The sequence below is a fragment of the Argiope bruennichi genome, chromosome 6, assembly GCF_947563725.1.
Source record: "Argiope bruennichi chromosome 6, qqArgBrue1.1, whole genome shotgun sequence".
In the NCBI taxonomy this organism is placed as follows: Eukaryota; Metazoa; Arthropoda; class Arachnida; order Araneae; family Araneidae; genus Argiope; species Argiope bruennichi.
This window is the reverse complement of record NC_079156.1, coordinates 120329223-120351476: the sequence shown is the minus strand read 5'-3', so window position 1 is coordinate 120351476 and position 22254 is coordinate 120329223. Positions and strand designations below refer to the sequence as shown.

General features: G+C 31.7%; 1 protein-coding gene across 1 annotated transcript in view; it reads left to right on the top strand.

Annotated features, from left to right (window-relative positions):
* Positions 1-15842: 15842 nt before the first annotated feature.
* LOC129972986 (uncharacterized) overlaps positions 15843-22254 on the top strand; it is an 80781-nt gene continuing 74369 nt past the window's right edge. Inside the window, exon 1 of the mRNA XM_056087320.1 lies at positions 15843-16135. Within this exon, the coding sequence (XP_055943295.1) occupies positions 16089-16135 (47 nt within the window). The 5' untranslated portion in view covers positions 15843-16088. The remainder of the gene's footprint in view (positions 16136-22254) is intronic.

Below are 22254 nucleotides of genomic sequence, written 5' to 3'. Positions count from 1 at the left end.
AAAATTAAATCTAAAAATTAAATCTTTTACAGCAGCTATATTAGTATTACGAAAAAGATAATTTTTTGAACTATGAAACGGTGCAAATATAATTTTTATGCAGAAATATTTCCTGAACTGTCGTGAAGGAACACAAAAATCTCGCTTAATTTTATTTGATTATAATTCTAATTAAAATTACAAAATACTCGTCCTAAAGTTTACATTTCTACTTTATTTTGTAATTCTATATAGAGAGCCAACATACTCACATATTCATTGTCTGCTATTATGAGCTGCAAGGAATGTGTTTAATAAGCATCAGGCTTCAAACATGGAGGATTTTCTTAGGCAGTGAGTTTCTAATGACATCATATTCCTGGACACTTTCATAAATTATAAAACTATATTTATTTAATTTTTCTGGATCTTTTCAGCAAAATTTCTATCCAAAATATTTATTAAAAAATTTTTCTTATTTCATGACGATCACAAAATTCTATCTTATCTTTTAAGAACATGCATAACTATTTTATGCAAAATTCCTATGCAACATTTGTTCTTTCAGTTTTATTGTAGTTTTATGAAATCCATTAACTATAAAACAATTCCCCCCCTTCAAAAAAAAGAGCAGCACGTAGATGCTTAAAATTCTTATCCTTCCCCAAAAATAGTTAACATAATGAAATAAAATTCCCGCATGAAGCTACAGACGATCCATTTCTTTGATAGTTAAGAATTTCCTAGCTGAAAAAAGTCAGCAAGTCTACAAATAAGTGAGAAAAATTTTAATAAATGTTCAATTTAAATTCAAGTAAAGTCGTCTTTTACCGAAGTAAAAGTGAACGGCAGCTGCTTTCTCAGCAGCAGGTGTGCTATGCTTTCTGCAGTGTAATCGATTTGCATTTGCATCCACTTAGATATTCAAGTATCGCAATCGATGCCATTTAAGAATTTTTGTTTCAATGTTTTTATGAAAAAACAAGCATCGTTTTATAGCTCGATGAGCCGTTGCTGAAGTCCACAAATTGGATAATTCTTGTGAATTATGAAAGTCTTTTTCATGATTTATCGAGTGAATCATTTGTACAACTTCTGGCAAGAATTTTAAGGTATTCAGTAAAAATAAAAAAATAGAAAACTTTTTTAAAAAGCAGATATTATTGGTGCAATTTCGTAAAAAATATTTTTTGTCTAACTTACAGATATGAAAACAACAGGGAGTGGTTTCTCCAAAATTTTCCCGAATACTTTCTAATAAATTTATTATGCCAGGGAAAGCGAGGGAACATGACATTAGCATGCAATAATTAAGAAATGTTAACTTTTGGCTTGAATTTAGCATTTTAACTGAATCTATCCTGTGATATTTGGCGACTTTTTTGGCGATGATTCCCTGGCGTGCGCTAATAGTATCCAAAAATCGAATTTGTGTTTCAGATATGTTTTTCTCAACCGATTGACACAAAAGTTTGACTCAAAGTTGTACTTGTAGTCACAAGTTCTCATTCTAATTTTGATATATTTAGGTCATTACGTTTTCGAATTATCACATTTAGTTATTTTTGAAAGTACAGACTGACAGACAGTCAACCCGTAGTTGGATTTGGCTCAAAAGTTGACAGGTATCTACACTATTGATGATAAATCTGTGCACATAATTTTATTATCTAGCTCTTTTCATTTTGTAATTATCTTGTTAACTTATATTCGAACAGTCGGGCAGGTAGACTTCCTCTGAGCGGATTTTACTCAAAAATTTGAAAGTAATCTGCAAATTTGGAGTAAATACCGCACACTAAATTTCACCCGTTTAGTTCAAATCATTTTTGAGTTATATTTGTCACAAAAACGGACAGACAGACAGACGGACATTTTCCAAAAATGTGTTTTTCGAACTCAGGGAGATCTAAAAAGTGGGCATTCATCAAAATCTCAAGTTCGAGTTTTTTTATGATTATTATATTTTCTCTGTAAAAAAAGTAAAGTAAAATGTGAAAGCCAGAGAAACTGATTACAATTATCAAAATAAATGTGAAATTGAATTAATTTATAATATAATTTAAAGTTTAAGTAGACGCTTTTGAAGTTTTCGCTATTGACGATTAGATTGTTTTCCCACAGTATTAAAAGTATTAATTTAGTATTATGAACCAGTTTGTTCAAATCACAACAATGAAAGGACTTTTTACTTGCATATAGGCATTCTGATTCGTTAGCCATGTTCGCAAAATTACGAAATTAACTTCTGAATGAAATCGCTGAAATTTAGTCTAGTTCGCTGAAGCTGAGAACTGTATTAAAGTTATAGTTAGCAATATCTTTTGAAAGTAAAGGATTGTATGAAAATAAGAGAGATCGTGAGCTTTTATATGGAATAAAAATTGGCAAAACAATGGATGGTGTTTAGAGAAAGGGACTTTTGTCATTATTTCTCCCATACAGAATTTGCAATAAAGTAGTGTTTGGGAGATCTCTATCAGATTTATAAAATGGTAGGGGGATGGGAAGGGGTTGGGCAACCTTAATAATACATTTAGGGATAATGAATTTTCATACAAAACAAAAAGTTGCAACATCAGGCTAGTCAATGAGTCTCGGCGTGAGACCATTGGTTATTGGAATTGGAAAATTTATCAAAATTTTGCTTTAAAAAATATTGGAAGACAGTTAACAATTCTTATTATCAAAGGAATATGAGTTTCATAAGAAATAAAAATCGGAATACTTATTATAGTTGAGGGGGACACTATTATGTTTTTCCCCACATAGAGTATTTGATTTGCTGAAATTTCTCACAAACTTAGAGGAGAAAAAAACAGACGAATAATTAATGATATATTAAGAGATCATGAGCTTGAGTGTACAGTGAAAATTGGTGAAATCGGATCAATGATTGCGACTAGGTAATTAGATTTTACAGTTTCCTTATTATCGCTACTTAAAATAAAGATGAATGCGTGCGCGTGCACGCGTGCTTGTGTATGTTGGCACTATACAGGCCAGACAGTTACACCTAAAGCTACCAAATTTAGAAATATGCTTTGGAAGTTGGAAATGTGAACTTGGGACCAATATCTTTTGAAATTTTAATTAAAAATTAAACGAAATTTGGCATTTTTTTGTGATAATTCCAGAAATATTCCTGCGTAAAAATGATTTTTACAATGTTTTAAATTTCAAAGCATTGTCTCTTCATTGATATAAGTTAGTTGCTGTAACGCTCTTTAGTCTAGAATTAATTAGCTTTTTAATAAATTTTTAAGTATATTTCGCAACAATATTTTATGGTGAATGAAACTGAAATCGTATTCTTTATTTCACCAAATATTTCATCGTGTAATATTGTTTTGTTTTTTTTTTCATTTTTGAAATCTAAAAAAAATATATTTTTTCACATCTGAATAGTTTGCACGACAAATAAAAAAATGAGCTTAATTTAAGGGGACTCGGTACCCAAAATTTTGTAAAACTAGGTAAGCTAAAAAAAAGCTAGGTGAAGAGGTCATTCACGCTGTCAATAGCTGTATATTGCCATGGAACATGGAACTAGTCTAAATTAGGAAAGTTCAGGTAAGAATAAACAGACAATATATAAGACAATTAAAATAACATGTAATTATGTCCAACAATTTGACGGAATCATGGGCATGAAATTATTTTAAGCAATATAACCGAAATTAAATATAACCAATATCGCTGGCTAACCAGTTGGTAGTCAAAGACGATTAATTTGATATATTGAAATCTTTCTTATTCCTTTCGACTTTATTTCTGTTTTGCTTAGTTTCTAATGTCTCTCTTTTTCTAGATTTTTAATTTGACTTCCACATGGTCGTGAAAAACGAATTTCGATTTTTAAATATACCAATAAAGGTTTAAGAAATTATTATTTTATGGTTTTAATTACTGATATGAAATATATATAAAAATATGTTTAAAAATAAATTAAATTTTTATTACAACATTTATAGCAACTAAATTGACATCATTGAAAAAATCCACTTTTGGACTTGAAAATGATGTAAAAAAGAGTCATTTTTATGCTGCGATATTTTCAGAAATTATCATCAAAATCTAACTTGATTTGTAATTAATTATAATTTCAAAAACAAAATCACTCTTAAGTGCATATTTTCATCCTCTAAAATATATCTGGGCCAAATTTGGAAGCTCTAGATCAAAATTGACTTGTAGAGTACCAAAAGAAACATACATAGACCGCCAAACACACAAACACAGTCCTTTTTAATATAAGTAGAGATTAGACATATTAAGTTGCCAATTGAGTAGTCAAAAATGTATAAAATCTTTACTTTATACTAAATTTCTTTTTGAATAACTTAATGCTCATTTTTTTTTCTTAAAAAATTTTTTTACTTGTTAAAATTTCCATAAGCATTCCACAAAAAATGTACTTTGTATACTCTTTAATCTGTAATTTTGTCTTTAATCACACAATAATAAATAATCTAATACATAAAATCGAATATGAAGCGAAATACTTGAAACTTTCAACAATTTACTCGCCAAGATTAATCCAATCAAGGATAGAAAATTTCAGATTGTTGATTGAGTCATGGGAAATTGACAAATGTATTTGCACAAATCAAAAAGAGCTCGTTGTCGCCGGTTTCCAAATATCATCCCGTAGCTGGAAGGCATTTCGATATTTTCATCGATTCGATGCGTTTTCCCTCAGACGAATCATCGAATCGATTAAATGCATTTAATACAAGAAGAAAAAGAATGAGAGCCAAGAGTTGGTCTATAGCGAGCTAGTGCAATAATTTGTATCCGTAAAAACGTAGCTTTTAGCGCTCACAACAAAGTCAGATAAAAGCAACCTCCGGCAACTTCCAACAGTGCGCTCATTTATTTGTGACTACCGGAACGATGGAGAATTTACAAACAGGATTAAAATCAATTGTCCCAAAGGATGCAGCATTTTTTTTATGTCAGTATTATTATCTTGCTGATGGCAGTTTTCATGTCATTAATATCTTGTTCTAATCGTATAGCTCAGTTATTAAGTTGAATCAATACTTTACCGAGTAGAATCTTAATCTGATAGATGCATTGTTTTGGAGAAATGTAAAAATATAAAAGAAATTTGAAGAAAAAGGAAAACAGATTGTATAATATTTAAAAGCTAATTAAAGAAAACGATATATTAAACCAATGGAAGTGGTCACCCAAAATATTTCTCGCATACTACTTAAGAAGTTATTCATTCTGTTTTTGTGGACAAGATTGTAAAAGCCACAAATGCTCAGATATTTAATTTCAGAGTTACACAAATGACAATTGTGCACTTCGTACTAAAATAAAAAATAAAAAATAATGTTTCCGTTAGTCGAAATCGGAGTGATTTTTATCGTAACCAAGTGTACACTGTACACGGTGTATTTTCTGTACATCAAAGCCGTTGCTTTGACAAAAGTTCGACTTTGTCAATGGCTCTATATATCAGGCTCTATATATACAGGCTCGATATATCAAGCCTGTGCATTACGGCGAGAACACAGAATCAGATGAATTAAGATGAAGAAATCGGACTTCTCTTGACGCCGAAGAACTCTTAAAAATTCCAGACATTAAATCTTCGATTAAGGACATTTTATCAATGTTTAATGTTTCACAATTTAATATGTAATGTAAAATGTAACGTTTTTTCTGGACCAATATGCGTTTTCTCTAGAGGATAATATGTATCATTAAGCGGGCCGCGGTGGCATGGTGGTAAGGTCTCGGCTTGTGAGCCATAAGGTCTCAGGTCCGAGTCCCTATTCCACCGCCATGTGAAGGGGTCTGTTGCACGATAAATCCGTCAGGGCCAAACGTCTTCCCGTTGATGTTGTGTGGAGTGGGGGGTGCCAGTTCAGGTATCATCCTTGTCATCTGACCGCGGTTCAAATTGACGAGGTCCGTCCCAAAATAGTCCTAGTGTTGCTTTAAACAGGAAGTTAATATAACTAAACTTGTATCATTAAGTGTCATTTGTTCCTTCGTGCTAGATTGGGATGCACTTCGGCAGCCCATCAAGTTTCCAGCATGGCCTCTGGTTAGGTCGGGGTATTGCTTACATTTATATACCTTTAATGCCTTTTTTATCTGTTTAGACTAAAATTTGATATAGAATTATAATTATAGTAACAAGATCTCATATCAAATTTCATTTACCTAAGTCGTAACATTTTTGGGATATTGCCTTCACGAACAAGCAACCGTACACAGCCAATTCTCAGACAGATTAAATTCAAAACTTTATAGAATGCTACATATTAGATGCTAAAACTGTACACCGAATTTCACGTATCTAAATTGATGTGTTTTGGAATTATTGCGTTTGCACCTGTGTGAATACATAAACCGAAAGACAGTCAATTATTCCACAGATTCGATTCAAAATTCAGCACATATTTACATTTTAGTTGTTAAATCCATACAGTAAATTTTGTAAATTTCGCTTTTTGTGTTTTGAAGTTACCGCTCCCATATATTCCAACAGCCAAACATCCATACTTCTTTTTACATTTTGTACATCGAAAAAAAAATTTTTTTTGTTTTAATTTATGGAATAGTTCGTTATTCGAAACATTTTTTCATAGTCCCAATATAAAAATATTTCGAAATCATGGGAATTGGGAAAATGCTCATTAAATGACAAATTTAAAAAAAGTTTCTTAAGTCAATGAAATTAACAAAAATACGTTACAAACCTTCCTGATGACATCTTAATTTCTGTCACAATTAAGAATTTAGAATTTCTGTCACAATTTAGAAGGAAGGACACACCTTCGAAGACCATGGAAATTGAAGATCAGAAAAGGAAAGAATATATCTGTGATTGGTTTCCAGGCCAAGATACTGATCAGTACAAATAGATCATTAGAATAATTATTTCAAAGAAGGATGTTCATTTAGGACGCTCATGCATTCTAACAAAATATATAATATATAATGCATTCTAACAAAATAATATAATGCATTCTAACAAAATAATATAATATATAATGCATTCTAACAAAATATATAATCAATTACTTCACCATATTGTTACAAAATTTTTCTATACAGCAAAATACCGTCAATCAATCGTAATAGCGCAGCACATTTAATTGCTATAGTTCAGCAGCTTTCTTGCTGTCTAATCCTCCAAGACCTCTACGTGTCGGCGACTCCGACTCTCTCACACACAACTTCTGCCGATACACACGACTTCCTCTGACGATATACACGACAACTCGGACGATCCACACAACAACAACAACTTCGTAGCTTGATGGTTGGGTTGACGGGGCGCCTAGCCCCGGCAGGGGCTTATCCCCGGTAAGGAGAGACTTCACAGTGCTTTGCTGTCTATACTTTGCCGTGGCCGTCTTCGACGAAATTTGGAGATGACGAGTGTCAGGACTCATTGTGATTGTCTGATATTAGGGTGAGGGTGGGGGTGGGGGTACGCTGCTGTTGGGCTTAGTAAGTTTTTACTGCTTGTGAGCTAGAATTGGCTATTGAGATACAGTATAATTTGAGTTTGAAAAAATAAAAGTTAGGAAGAAAAACTAAGGGGCTGAGATAAATTAAAGTAGTATATTACGGGGTCTTCTAGAGTTTGTAGATGGTTTATATTTAGGGATTTTAGCTATTGCTTCATTTTCATTCTTATCCATGTTTTTAAAGAAGTTAGTGGCTAGATTTTTAATGAATTTTTTAAGAGGGGGATAGTCTAGGCATAAGTACATATTTGTATTGGGCATGTAGTATTTCATATTGCAGAAATTTCTAATTAAGTTATTTTGCTGGCGTTCAATAAGTCTAAGATTAGTCTTGGCAGCATATCCCCACACAGGGCAGGCATAAGTTAATACTGGACGCAAGTAGGCAGAGTAAATAAGCATTTTATTTTGTCTACTCATTTTGGAGTTTCGAGAAATTAAGGGATAAAATTTACGAGTTAGGTCTCGAAACTTTTTAGCTGTGTAAATAAAGTGGGGTTTCCAAGTTAATTTACTATCTAGAATAACACCTAAATATTTGCATTCCTTAGACCACGGGACAGTTTGATTTTTAATTTTAACTGGGGAGAAATTCTTTTTACAGTTATTTTTATTAAAAACTATAGCTTCAGTTTTACTAGCATTTATTTCAATTTTCCATTCGACGAACCAGTCCTCAAGAGATTTAATATGTCGGTTTAAAGCTATGGTAATGAAATTTTGATTTTTGTTTCTAGCTAGTATTGCAGTGTCATCAGCGTACATGCACAACATAGTGTTAAATTGCTTGGGGATATCATTAATAAACAAGGAAAATAAAATTGGCCCTAGTTTAGATCCTTGAGGTACACCTGCAAGAATAGGTTTTACTTCCGAAAATTCATTGTTTATCTTGATTTTAAAGGATCTGTAACTGAGGTAAGAAATTATAATTTTGATAAGGTGTGGGGGTATGTTGTAATTAATTAGCTTGTATATAAGACCATCTTGCCAAACTCTGTCAAAAGCTTTCTGAATGTCAAGGAAAACCGCTGCAGTTTTTTGTTTATTTTCAAAACCTTCCTCAATGAATTCTACTGCTCTAATTAATTGGTGGGTTGTAGATAGGTTACGGCGAAATCCAAATTGTTCAGGTGTTAGTATATTATGTTCTTCTAGGTAATTATTTAATCTATTGAGAATTATCTGTTCAGCAATTTTGCTGACAGAAGAGAGTAGGGATATGGGTCTATAACTGCAGGGATCAGTTGGGTCTTTTCCTGGTTTTAATATGGGGATAACTACAGCTGTTTTCCATGACATGGGAAAATATCCTAATTTGAGAATGCTATGAATTATATTAATTAAAAATTTTAGGTAATTGTCCGGAAGTGTTTTTAACATTTTGTTGTTAATACTGTCAAGGCCAGGGGCTTTTTTGATATTAAGTTTTTTAATATGATCCTTTAATTCATCAGTTGAGGGAGGGGGAATATCAATAAATTTTTGTGGCAATGAGTCGAGAAAGCCTTTGACTGTATTATTTACATTATGTTCTGTGGTGAAATTGCTCAATTCCTTAAGTTGAAATTGTTTCTCAAGGCTAGCCGCCAGGCAGTTTGCTTTTTCTTTATCAGTTATTGCAATACTAGCAGGGCCTTTAAGGGCCGGAATTTTTTGTTTTTTACTTTTAAAAGTTTTGACAAGTTTCCAGATTGATCCGTCTTCTGTGTTAACACTAATTAATTTGTGTATAAATTCATTGCTTTGGATTTTATTGTTAAGTTTTTCAATTTCCTTATTAATTTGGTTCATTAGTCTCTTGAAGACTGGGTCTCTGGTTTTTTGAAAATTTTTCCTGGCAAAGTTCCTGTCCCTGATTAGGTCTCTAATTTTAGGGTCAATAAAATTTTGACTATTTATAATGGGGGTGGAGGCTAGATTTTTTGCATTAATAATTTGCGATTCGAAGATGTTTACAAAATGGTCAAGTTTATCTGGGTTTGTAAATTCATCAATGTTTGGGGTTTCTGATTGACTGAGGGTTAATTTAAAATTATTCCAGTTTGTTTTAAATTTATTAAGATTATTGGGCAGGGAATATTTAAAGAAAAAATTTAATAAGATGGGATTATGGTCAGAGCTAAGTTCAGGTAAGGAGTGAATTTCATATGGGTACAGGAAGTCTTTAATTAAGGTGAGGTCTATTGTATTGGCTGACTGAGGCCCAAATCTAGTGGGGGTGGACGGTGCTATAATGTCTAATCCGGCCTGAAGGGCGAATGATTTTAGGGAATTACCTTTTGGGCAGTTACGCTTACAATCCCAGCTAACGTGGTGAGCGTTAAAGTCTCCGCAAATTATTTGATTAGGTCCTGTTTGCATCAGGTTTTCGATGTCGAAAATAAAATTGGAATTATCTGCACTAGGGGGGATATAAATAGAGATTAAGGTTATTGGATCTTGATTTTTAAAATTTAATTTTACCACGCTAGCTTCTATATGTTGTAGTAATGGTGGGGGGACCTCACTGTGAGGTAAACCATTTTTAATTAAAATTGCAGTACCGCCGCCAGCCTGGTTAGCTCTGTAACTGTAATATGAGAAATAGTTTGCCAGGAAAATTTTTCTTTGTGGTCTAAGGTGGGTTTCTTGCAGTAGGATTACATCGGGGTTATACTTATTTACAAAATTACGAAGGTCAATTATTTTATTGTTAATGCCATTTGCGTTCCAATAGACTATGCGAAGGCTATTGCAGGAGAAAACTAGTTAGTGACAGGTAGACTTGGGTTATCGAATGCCTTCATGAGTATATCCAGTTTTTCCATAACAGTGTTTGCGGTTTTTAGTTTTTTTAAGCTGTGAAAAGAGTAAAGGGTACTCGGTCGTTAGCTTTTTCAGTTCTTTCATTGCTTCTATAATGTCAGCGAAATCATTGCCTTCTAAAACAGTGTTGTTGGCTTGTTTGTGACCATAGGTTTGTGGCGCCAGCTCTGGTGGGCTTGTGTGGTAAGAGTGTAATGGAGGCGCTATCTCATGATGGCTTGTGTTTTTAAAAAGACCTGCAAAACTGACATTTGGCCTGATCTGAGCTTGATTTTTGTGAAAATAGTTGTCCCTATTTTTTCTCGCAGACTGAATTTTTGGGAAGGCCTCGCAGCCGCGGTAAGATGCTATGTGCCCTTGTTTGCCGCAATTGATGCAAGTTGGCGTTTCAATTTTTTCTTTTATCACGCAAGCATTAGTTTCGTGGCTTTCGCCACACTTCAGACATCTGGGCTTTATGTTGCAGTTATTCGCTGCATGGTGAAAAAAGTTGCAACGATAACATTGCGAGACTAGGTTGCGACCTCTGTAGGGCTCTACTGTGATACTAAGGTAATCCAGATGTTCTATTTTAAAGATTTCCTCGGCTTTTTCAGTTTTATTAAGTTCAACCATATAAAATGGAAGAGGTCTCTTAGTTCTTAGCTGGGTAAGTTGAACAACCCTAGTCACTGGGAAACCACTATCAACTAGGTTTTGAGCTATTATTTTTGTGTCGTATTCATGGGGGAGCCCTTTGATGACTGCTTTTAATGGTCTTTTGTTTTGGGGGGTTATGATATAATAATCATAACCCTGCTGCCTGCAGAAATTTTGAATGGCTTTGTGTTGATCAGCCGATTCTGGGAATATTTTTATGAACCCTTTATTCAGTTTGTTGACAGTTTTGCCGCAGGTTTTGGCAATTTGGGATAAAATTTCATTAAAGTTATCTGCATATTTCAACATTATTGGTGGTATTTTATGTTCTGCAGTGTTAGGAGTTTCATTTTCAACTGGAATATTATTGAGGACTTGAAATTTATTGCTTATGTTAATTACATTTTTAGGGGGTTCCGGTTTATTTCTGGCAAGTTTCCTCTTTGTTGGAGAGACGAAATTATCATTACTCAGGTTCAGGGAGGATTCCTTAGAGTGTTCACATTTCGAGTCCTGACAAGAACTAACAAGGTTCATCTTACCCAGAAGGGTCTCCATCTCCTGAATCGCTTGTTTTCTTCTAGACTCCATGGCTGCAAGATGCGGGTGAGCATAATCAATCTGCTCCCTCTTGGCATGCCTTGTGGCTTGGTTGATACCTTCAATTTCAAGTCTTAGGACTTTTACCGCATCGCGGATCATCAATCTTTCCTTGCAATGGATGCAAGTGTATTTCTCTTTAGTTTGAGGCAGATCACTATGATTGCCATCAATGATCATTTCTTCATTCGTCTCCGCGCATCTGCGCTTTCCACCTTCTTCGCAAACGCTACCGTTCATGACGGAAGCTAACACGAGAATGACTTCAAACAAAATCAAGTGAAAATCACAGCCTGCTTTTATGCACACAAGTGAATACACAGCAAATTGAAGACTGACAACAACACGACTTGACTTCTACAACCCAACAACTTCGTAGCGAGAAATGACTTCGATTTACGGAGTTCCCGCCCGAGATGGGCTACCTCCAACTTGGTGATGTTAACTGGACCCTGGCATAGACTAGTTTGACATGGCTGGAAATACTCATGGGTATATATACGATGTACCAACGACCAATCAGAGTCGGCTCGTAAGAGGCGTGTGGGTGAGGGTGCTGAAAGCTGGCGAATCCAGAGCTCTCCTTTAAAACGTTCCAGAACAGCTTAGATTTTTCCGGCTCGGGTACTTCCTCAAGATATTGTGAGGGTGAAGGGTGCTCAACTGCTCTACTTTCCCTTTGACTGCTTGCTCAATGTTTTTAGATGTACTTAAGTTTAGTGTATTCCTTTCTGAATGATTATTAATGGATTAAAATGAAGATGTAAGGTATACAGGAAACACAGAAATAGGTCGGTGTGGGGGGTTATTTTTTCAATGATTTCTTAGAGGTGTTTTAAATTAATAATACATTTCGGGGTCTTCTATTCTTCAACTTCGTAGCTTCTGAGTGCCCGTCTTTTATAGTTCCGGGAGGCGGGGCTAGAATCTTCTGACCAATCAGGGCGTATCTGGCTGCATCTCGGTTGTTAGTGGATGGATCTTGAAAGTTCTCGAACTTTCCAGCATTATCCATTTAGTCGCCAAACTCGCCAAATTTATCGCCAAGCCGCCAAATGCTCGCCAAGTCTGTCGCCAAGCTCTAAGTTCATTGATCTCAGCACGTACAGGACCGATCGTACAATGGTCTTTCTTGCGATGACTCTATTCGTGCCGGGTAGCAATATTATAGGTTCGTAACAATATATATTAAAAAAATGAAAAAAAAAATTTATCGGATAATATGCATCTTCATTCAGTCATACTATGCTTTTTCTCTTTAAAAGACTGATTTACTAATGAAATTCAAATTACTATATAAAAATTTATGAAATATCTATAATTATTCAATTTAGCCATAATTTCCCATTTTATTATGATTCGCAATATTACTTCCATTGGTTCGATGTCTCCCTTATCTATTCATGATATAAGGAAAGATGTTTATTTCCCTACTTATATAGAGAAAAAATAATATTTTCCCCTCTTAAATGCATTTTTTATTGGGGAAATGACTTTTAAATACCCATAGAAATTCTAATTACTTTTACAAAAAATATTTATGTCTATTTATAAGATATCAATTCTCCTTCTTTGCCCCACCCGACTACCAATGCATGAATCTTGGTATTCAATTGTTAAGTTGGTAATAGCTATTCCCCTTATTTCAATTGTTACTGAACTCAAAATATTCCAACAGCCATCTTTATTACTGTTGTCAACAGTAATATAACTGTTTAAATGCTTAACAAAATTACAAAATACGAACAATCTAATAGAACAAACAATGAATACCTGCTCTGTTGCTTTCTGCTAAAATTCATTCCTTGTTTTGCAACCGAATGTTGTGAGACTTTTTTGCTGAGTTATAATTCTTGTTGCGATTTTCGAGAATTTCAGTGAGGCTACGGCCATCACTGTTTTCATAGTGTTACTGATGATTAGGGAAATACTAAAATATTTCCTTTGCCCCGATTCGCCATCTATTGGGGATGTTGATGAAGATATTGATATGGATGGACCATCTCATCCTCTTGTTCCGCGCAGTTGCTGTGGTGCGCTCGTTGTAGTTTATAAGATCTGCCAGGCTTTGGAGATACCTGCTGAACTAGCTCATATTCAAGTTCAGAAGATGGATGCACCAATTGTTAAATCATTAACGATTTACAAAATGTACTGCGCCCTAAACTTGCCGGCACGCCTGGCTCCCATAGGAATCCCAGTTGTGGAGTCCTATGCCGTCTACCAACTTTGCATGGCTCTGGACTTACCAGCTGAGTACCGACAACGGCAGAATGTCCTCAGCTGTCCTCATCTGCCAATATTTTTAAAAACTGTCTTCAGTTGCCAGATCTGCGTCAAAAATCGACATCGGCTTCTAAATGCTTTTCCAAAAAGTATCATCGATTGCCAGATGCTCATTCAAAGATTGTCTTCAGTGATCAGATGCGGTCTCAGAGAAATCAGATGCAGCGATGAAGGGAGGGTTGGCGGAGGGGAACGAGAGTAGCACACCTCCACGTGGGCAACGAGGCAGTTCTCAGGAACTACAACGGCTAAGAGGCTACTCAAGAAAAGAAATTTAAATAAATAAATTTTATTTATTCTGACAAAATAGTCCGCTTTTTTTTTTCGCTTGAAGTTACACATTTACTTTCTGTGTCACAAAATTTCACTACCTGCATTAAACATTCAAAACACATGCAGTTAATGTAATAATATATGCATGCATACAAGTTATGATAAAACAAAATTCTTTAATAATGCTTTCATTTATTATTTCATAATGTAATTAATCTTCCGAAATCAAAGCGGACATCTAAGAAGTTCATATGATATTCGCTTGCGCCGAATTGAAATAAAGTGCATGAAAGTATTGTTGCAAAATAATTTTAAAATCTATTAAAATTATAGAAAAATTTAGCGAGATAAAATTTACACACTGCAAGTTTAGTTTTTTAAATTTATTATTATGTAAAAATATGTGAATTGTTTGCCGTTTGAAAAAAAATCAGAAAAATATAAAAATTTCTATTTGTTTTTAATTAAAAATATAATTAAAATTTGAAAAGATTTTTTATAGCGAGTACCTACCTTTCAAGCATTAATTATATCCCGAATTTATTAACTCTATATCTAACAGTTTAACATATAAAACGTTTTGAATAATTTGGCCATTTATATACGCAAAACATATTTTTGCAGTTTCGTGACCGAAGAAAAGACACTTTTGAATTTTTAACTTCTATTTGTTCTATCATGGTAGAGATATTATGTAAAAGGAAGAAGAGACAAGATGCATCAATCTACATCGCGACACAAGAGCCGGAAAGCAAAAGAAAGCGAAAGAGACCGAAATTTTTCCCTCTGTGATTTTATAGTGGGATTTTTTGGACACTTGTCGAGTTAGGATAGGGAAATTAAGGTATCTTTAAAAGAATGTGAAAAAATTAAGGATCTTTATTCCTTCTCTTGGAGTTTGAAAAAATGTTGAGATACAAATTTTATAAAGTGCGTGTAGCATTTATTAAATAAAAAAAAAAAGGTGGAATTGGATGAGCATGTATGAGACCATTTTAGAATGAAGTTAATATGGATTAAATTAAGATAAATATTTGGAAATTAATTAAGACTTAAATTAGGTTAAGAGGTATCATTACATATATATATGTCAAACAGGTCGTGCAACGCAATTAGACAGTATCTTGTCGAAATGTCATGTTAAAAACAGATTTTTTTTTTTTTTTTTTTTTGTCTATTTCAATACAGAAGAAATTTATTTTTACTATTCAGTAAATGCAACAATTTCTTCACAATAAAAATTCAGTAACAAGGAATAATTCCTAAAGCATAATCCCCCATGCGAAGATAGCATTTAAAAAAAGAAACAAATTCTTAGATTTAATATTTGGATTTATTAGTCAGCTATTTTTGATTTAAAAAAACAAAGGAAAGAAACAACTCATCCAAACTATAAACTTCATTTTCGTTACATTATAAACACATTTTTTTTTTTTTATGAAATTGTTCATTCTTGGCCGATCAATAAAATCAAACTCATTAATAATATTAACATCTACGATTTGAATAATATTTGAAAAACTTCCACCTCTTCGCTAATTTGTTCCAAAATATAACCCGCAGGACAATCATCTCAAGCCGTCCCATCGAGGCATAACCAAATCACTGGGGAAAAAAAGCGACACCGAGAAATGCGACTCACGTGAAAACAATAGCAAACAAGAAAAAAGAAAAAAATCCCATCCCTTGAGTTAGTTCTGTTCGAGTAATCGCTCCGTTCACTGCACCCGCCAGAGTTCTTTTCTGACTGAAGCAACTAGTAGCGAATCTTCACCTATTCGAAAAAGTCATTCTTGGAGCCGCTAAAGTTGGAAAAATGCTAGAACTTCCGTTTGTTGATTTTTGGAAAAGTGTTGGCGATGGGTTGGCGTGAAGGAAGCAGAGGACCTTGTGACCTAAATTTAAGCAGGTGGTTGGTCTGCTGTTGTGGATGCGAGGGGATTTACGCGAGAAGTGAAGGTGCTAACTGATGATGCTGGATTTACTCTCTAATAGCGAACCAAGATGATGAAATGGAAGGTTGTTAAGAACCCCAGATGTATATCGGCAGAGTATGTACACTTTCCTCTCTTTCTCTTTTGCATGTCATTAACACTGTATTGTTCTGTGTCATAACTGGGAAATAATTGTTGATTGTTTATTATTGATTAAACCAAAACAATACAGACACTGACTAAATATCATCAAAAATCGCAGCTTCCTACCGATTCAGTCTCGATTTCGAGCATCGAAAATCGTTTTGTAAAATAAAGGATTAATATTCTATTACAACAAAAGTAAAAGTGTTGTAAATTCATTCCTTTTTAAGGAAAAGACTTTTTATTTACAGTTGATTTTCTTTTATATATATGATAAAAATTCTTTTCACATTTTCTTTAAATTCGTCTTAATTAAAATTAAGTCATGTGCGTTTTCTTATAGTCTAAGAGCTTAGTTTATTTTGAGCAAAAAATTACACAATGTTAATCTATTTTGTAACATATATCGAGCTGTGAAATCGATTGCAAATATGAAACCACAATCCATCCGTCTGTAAATCATACTGTTTTTATTATATCCATCTATCTAGATAAATAGATAGATAAATATAGATATAGATATTCATAACGAATGAATATAACTCTATTTAATGGAAAAATCAAAGTAATCATTTGATAATAAAATGATTTTAGAACAAAAATGTTACTTAATTTGTTTTCTTTATATGTGGATATTTTTACATTATAAAAATAATATTTCTTCATTTAAAAAAAAATTTCAAATGTTCTTCGTAATAAAAAAAAAAGATTTTTTTTCTTGTCAAGTTTTTAAGTATAATATTTAATCCATTCCAAAAAAAATACCGCAGTTTTCTAATAAACTTGAAATAAAGGAATGCTTTAATTGAACATAATTATGCAATTAATCGTAATTATGAAATTAATCGTCAATTATAAATGCCATGTTTATCATTGTAATTCCTACTTGAGACTCCCCATTTTCATTTTTACAATGCATTTTTACATTCAATGCAAAATTAACCAACCACTATCCATTACAATACTAAAACTATCCATTGATTGAATAATCGCATTAGTATGGAAAAAACAAGAATTTAGAATGTTTGCTATAAGCCTGTTTTCTTATAATGTTTTGCATAAACAGTTATATCTCAAAAAGTTCTGAAAACGTTCTCAACAACATAACTATGCCCAAAAATCGAAAACAAAAAATTTTTATCTGCCTCAAACTTGAAAAATTTTCCTGGAACCTTTTCTTTTTCAAAATAATTAAAAATTAATCTAAAATTAATTATTTAAGTTAAAAATCTTAATATTAAATAATTATCAAAACCAGTTATTTGCAATCTCAAGTTGGACTGTATACAAAATATATACAAAAATATTTGTTTTTAATTATATTGCGAATTATGCGATATTTTAAGCCTGTGAATTTTTTTTTAAATTTTTATTATATTTTAAAAGAATATTTTTGAAATTTGTATAAAAATTTGAAAACTTTTAGATTTTGGTGCAAAAATTCATATTTTTATCAGAAATTCCAATCAATGTGAAAAACAGATATTTAATTAAAATTTTGATACTTAATAATTTGAAAATTATATTCAAAAAGTTGTAGCTGAATGAGTTTTTAAACAAATCAAATAATTTGTCCAATCAAAAAGATAAATTAAAGAGAGAACTAAGCGATCAACTTCAAACTCTAAGAGATATTGCAGCTATCCTTTTAAAGGAGCATTTAGTTTAGACACAAAACGGACTTCAGATATATTCGCTTTTACATTAGTATCTTCTTTTAAACTGATGTAAGCAATATCAAATATTGTATATTCTAATCATATATTATCATTAAAAATGGTATAATCTTCATATAGAAATAATATTTAAATTATTTCCACCAATTACGAGAAACACAAATTGAATAAAATAAAATATGTTGCTACAAAGTTTACACATATATATGTTATTAAAGAGATTATGCATATTATTCTGTCGCAACGGTGGATGATATTGTACCATTATAGTTTAACGTTCAAATAGTAATAGTAATCATTTTATTGCACACCGATATAAACTTATTTAGAAGGATTGTGTATAAGTAGCTTATATCATTCGCTTAAATTGAAAGGTTAATACATTCATAGATTGTTTCACCTTATGACAAACTCGTAAATTTTATGTGCGATTTTTTTCCATTGAAATTGTTCATTCAATCTATTTCATTTTTCAAACTAATAAATGAAAATAAATCTTTTAAGAAAAATAAAGCTTCTTGAATCCTTCTTATGTAAACAAAACAATCAAATAACCTAAAATTCAACCCGCGATACTTTATTTATTGGGAAAGGTAGGTGGAATTCAATACGGATCAGAGAGTTGAAAATGGAAATGCCTCATCTGAATGAAAATTTTGTTATTTTATCATTCAGAGTAATAAAACATGAGTTTACTGATAACAGAAATTAATAGTTTTGATAGGAAACTGACTTGAAAGATGCCGAACTACCATTATTCACTATAATAGAATAATAAGGCTGCTATACTAACCGCTTTTGGCAATTAGCAGATTCACCGGGAATATTGATTGTATTTGATATCAATTAAGTCTCTTAACTATGACTTAATGCTCACGATTCTCTTATCAAAATGCTTCATGCATAAAATTGTTAGAGATAATAAACCCATTTTATTTTAATAGCCTTACACTTATTCTGTTTAGTGTGTACATGAACGTTCTTAATGTAATCGAGTCCCATAAATCGCAGTGATATTATAAACATACTTGTCCGCGCAATCTATTTTTTTAATCGCACAATGTCTTTCATGGAAATGCAGTTTTCGATTTTTTTTTATTCTTCATGTAAGTAATCCAAAAAATAAAAAGCAAAATCTTTTTTTTTAATTTAGTTTTTAACAATGGAAGAAAATACGTTTGTATATTTAATGAAAAAAGGAAAACTTAATTGCATTGTAACAATAAAATCGATTGTTGTAATTTTTTCTAATGAATTTAAATTTCAGAAATTCAGGAAAACTCTGCTCAACAAATAAATTGCTATCGCTAAAAAGACAAATTTTACATTTTAAAATGGTGTAAAAATCAGTTTTGACTGTGCTATTTTCGTTAAGATCGAGAAAAAACGCAAAAATTACGTTTATTTATATTTAATTAAAATTCTAATTGAAATTTCAAAGAAATCATTTCGATGTTTATATTCTGTCTACTAAAGCATATTCTTATCAAATTTTAAAGCTGTAGATCAAACGGTTTATACGGTCCTGTAGGACACCAACACAATCACGCATATCCTATATTATAAGACTATAATCGCATATCTCCTCTATTATAAGAATCTCCTCTAGAGTAAGAATCTTCTCTATTATAAGAATCTTCTCTTCTGAAAAAATCTCCTCTATTATAAGAATCACCTCTATTGTAAGAATCTCCTCTATTATAAGAATCTCCTCTATTGTAAGAATCTCCTCTATTATAAGAATCTCCTCTATTGTAAGAATCTCCTCTATTATAAGAATCTCCTCTATTGCAAGAATCTCCTCTATTATAAGAATCTCCTCTATTATAAGAATCTCCTCTATTGTAAGAATCTCCTCTATTATAAGAATCTCCTCTATTGTAAGAATCTCCTCTATTATAAGAATCTCCTCTATTGCAAGAATCTCCTCTATTATAAGAATCTCCTCTATTATAAGAATCTCCTCTATTGTAAGAATCTCTTCTATTATAAGAAAGGGTTTCCTAATTAGTAAGAATTGAAATTGAAAATTTTTGAGGAACTTTTAAAATTATTTCTGTTAAATGCTTATAAAATTTTAAATTTGTGATTAAGCAGAAAAACAATAGGAAGTTTTTTTAATGATGGAGCCTTTTTTTTCCAACCCGAGCCAAAAGTACAAAATCTATGAGATTCCATGTTAGTCACTTTCTTAACAGATGAAATCAAAATTCATGCTTATTTTTACTTTGAAAGCGAGTTATTTTTATGACTCCTCGATTGTGCATTTTCATCGCCGATTAATTTATCATACAATAACCTGGAAATAACTAAATTCACGGAGATTACCCTTCCTTGAAATAAACTGCGATTCCATTTGTATAGAATTCCGTAATCCTATTGTGCGTGTGCGGTTTTCTTGATTATCAAATATGGACACAAAGGCTTTTGTTGAGTTTCCTTTCATTATTGTTTTTGAATCAAAAATTACAATAAACTTTCAAATGAAATAAAACTTCTTTCTTCCCTTTTCATTAAGGATTGTCGTGTTTCATTTTTATGATTTTGTTTTTACATGATGGTTATAGAATTGTACATATTGCTGGAATTTCAAGGATACAATAACGGTGTGACTAACATTGTTGTAAGAATTCATTTAAATATTGCATGACTCACCTTTCGTACAAGCTTTATCAATCTGTATAATAATATAAATAATAACATATAATATAAAAGATAAATAAAAGTTAATAAAATGTAAAAATAATTACTGTAAATAATAGATATAAAAAGCATTTATAAAATTCATCTTCTCAAATTCATTCAAATAATCAAAAAGATCTCCATGTGATTAGAACAAAACAAAAAATACATAAAAAATTAAAATCTATCGCCACAAAATGCAGTTTAAGTTTACAAGAATTCTTAATTTTATCACTATTTAGAATAATTCGTTTACATTTTTAATAATCGTTTGCATTCTGGCAGAAAAGAAAAATGCTTTTCGTAGAGTTGAGAAATTTCTGTTGAATCGCGTAGTCAACAAAAAAGATTAATCTTTTTTTTTAATAATTGGTACTGAAAAAAAAACTGAAATATATATTTTAATTATATCATAATTAAAATATTTATTTCAGTTTTTCTAATTTGTTATAAGGCTTTTCAAAACCTTCACACCTGTTATTTGCTTTTGTCTTTTTGTGTGTGTGTAGAAATATTTTGTGGTATCATCAAGGAAAAAAAACATAAATTAACAATTAACAAAATTAAATTTAATTAAATATATTTATTTTCAAAATTTTAATGAAGAGCTTCATTTCAAAATGGATTTCTAAATTATTTTCTTTCAAATATTTAAAGTCCGACAAAATTGTTCACAGATTATTTTTGAGAAAAATATCCTGGAAAAAATGATGGGAACTTAAAAAATGTATAATATATAAACAAAGAAAGATCGGAAAATTATATTTTAGCATAAATATTGAAACTTTTTTTCCCATTAGTTTTGTCATAAAATTATAAATTATTGAAAAATAATTTTACAATTCAAATTTGTAGATGATTCTGTAACTGGCGAATTGTCGTCTTCCAGTCAAAAGCATAAATATCAATTGATGAACCATACTTTTTTGAAGAAATTGCTAAAATTCTTCGTTGCTCATTTCTTTCAAATTGTCAGAAATTCTTGCAAGTTTACAAGTTACAGACTTTTAAAGAAAATCGTGTTTCTAAAATAGCTTGTATTTAATGACTTTAATATGATTTTTTTTTCAAATTAGATTGCAGATTGTTACAATTTTTAATAAAAGCTTTTATAAATTTCTTGATAAAATAATATTCTTTGAAATAAGAACACTTAGTATTTATAAAAACTGAAATTCTTTTAAACTCTAGAAATTATGGCTGAGTGCTTATTAGTATATATTTTATGGCAACACTTTTTAATATGACTAAAACAATGAATATTTTCGTCATTAACCAGAGAAATCTTCTTTTTCAAATCACAAAACAAAAATAGATTTTCTTCCTCACGTGTCTTATTCAAAACAGCTTAGACAGCTTGCAGGTTAAATCTATTATCCTCATATAATTTATGCAAAATTTTCCCGCACATCGCAGTCGAAAGTGAAATTCTATCGAAGTTTACATTTTTTTTAAAAACGCAAACGATTTAAAATAAAAAGAATAACGTCAACCCGATAAGGAATAGAAGGTATCATCAGTCAGCGAAGAGCTTAGGAATCCGATGAAATCTGGCATCGCATGAGTATTTAGTCGCGCTTCACCAACGACGAGAATGACTGTAAAAGATAGAATTGTAACTGCCTTTTTTTTTTCTTTCCTTTTTAATTCTCCTCCACGTTAAAAATAGCTTTTAAAACATTGCTTCTCAAAGTGCCATTTGAAATCAGAGCAATGTTTTTCAATATTCTCCCA